At 62.5% G+C, this 1,234-nt stretch overlaps 1 protein-coding gene across 1 annotated transcript in view; it reads left to right on the forward strand.

The window, feature by feature from the left end:
* Window positions 1-1,092, forward strand: part of LOC104501404 (U5 small nuclear ribonucleoprotein 200 kDa helicase-like) — a gene marked incomplete at its 3' end in the record, with an annotated part of 1,811 nt that extends 719 nt beyond the window's left edge. Inside the window, exons 3-6 of the mRNA XM_010145206.1 lie at window positions 69-177; window positions 356-545; window positions 667-831; window positions 971-1,092. Coding sequence (XP_010143508.1) covers window positions 69-177; window positions 356-545; window positions 667-831; window positions 971-1,092 — 586 coding nt within the window. The remainder of the gene's footprint in view (window positions 1-68; window positions 178-355; window positions 546-666; window positions 832-970) is intronic.
* Window positions 1,093-1,234: the final 142 nt, after the last annotated feature.

Genomic DNA, 1,234 nt, shown 5'->3' on the forward strand with positions numbered 1-1,234 from the left:
GCTGGGAGTCACTGGGGAGCGGTGGGAGCTTTCCATGGAGCTTCATCGCCTCTCTCCCCGCGTTGCAGGTACGTGGATTACCCCATCTACGATGTGCTGCAGATGGTGGGCCATGCCAACCGCCCGCTGCAGGACGACGAGGGCCGTTGCGTCATCATGTGCCAGGGATCCAAGAAGGTGAGAAGGAGCAGGTCCCCCTTCCCGGCCCGGCGGGTCTCCTGCCTGCAGCCGTAGAGGAGTTCTCCCGCCTTTGGGCAGGGTGATGTCAGACCCTGCTCGGAGCTGGGAGGTGCTGCTGGAGTCGGGAGGCACTGGGGGTCCTTCACGCCTTCCCCCTCCTCCTGCCCTGCCGTAGGATTTCTTCAAGAAGTTCCTCTACGAGCCGCTGCCGGTTGAATCGCACTTGGACCACTGCATGCACGACCACTTCAACGCCGAGATCGTCACCAAGACCATCGAAAACAAGCAGGACGCGGTGGACTACCTCACCTGGACCTTCCTCTACCGCCGGATGACGCAGAATCCAAACTACTACAACCTGCAAGGTGAGCAGAACCCCCCGGCATATCGGGGACCCTCACCCGGGGACTCTGCGTCTGCCAGAGCAGCTTTTCTCTGCCCTGGGGGTGTTTGAGCCCCTCCACGACGCTGCTGCTGTCCCCGCAGGTGTGTCCCACCGGCACCTCTCAGACCATCTCTCGGAGCTGGTGGAACAGACACTCAGCGACCTGGAGCAGTCCAAGTGCATCAGCATTGAGGATGAGATGGACGTGGCTCCTCTGAACCTGGGCATGATCGCAGCCTACTACTACATCAACTACACCACCATCGGTAAGGGCCTGGCCGGCACCGGGGAGCTGATCTCCGTCCCCGCCCTGCTCTGCGTCAGCCGCCCGAAGGCACCTCGTGTGCCACGGGGTTGAACGCCGGCTGCTGCTCCCTCAACTCGTGGCCGCTCCGGTTTCCCCAGAGCTCTTCAGCATGTCCCTCAACGCCAAGACCAAGGTGCGAGGGCTGAGCGAGATCATCTCCAACGCCGCCGAGTACGAGAACATCCCCATCCGGCACCACGAGGACAACCTGCTGCGGCAGGTGAGTGGCAGCGCATGGCGTCTGGGGGCTGGAGGGGCCGGACGTGGCTTCCTGTAGGGTCACAGAATGAAGGAACCAGAGAATCTCACGATCAGTTGGGGTTGGAGAAGCCCTTGGAGCTTCTTGAGTGCCCCCGGCACCG

This window comes from Buceros rhinoceros, unplaced genomic scaffold, assembly GCF_000710305.1.
Source record: "Buceros rhinoceros silvestris isolate BGI_N320 unplaced genomic scaffold, ASM71030v1 scaffold41991, whole genome shotgun sequence".
NCBI classification, from domain to species: domain Eukaryota; kingdom Metazoa; phylum Chordata; class Aves; order Bucerotiformes; family Bucerotidae; genus Buceros; species Buceros rhinoceros.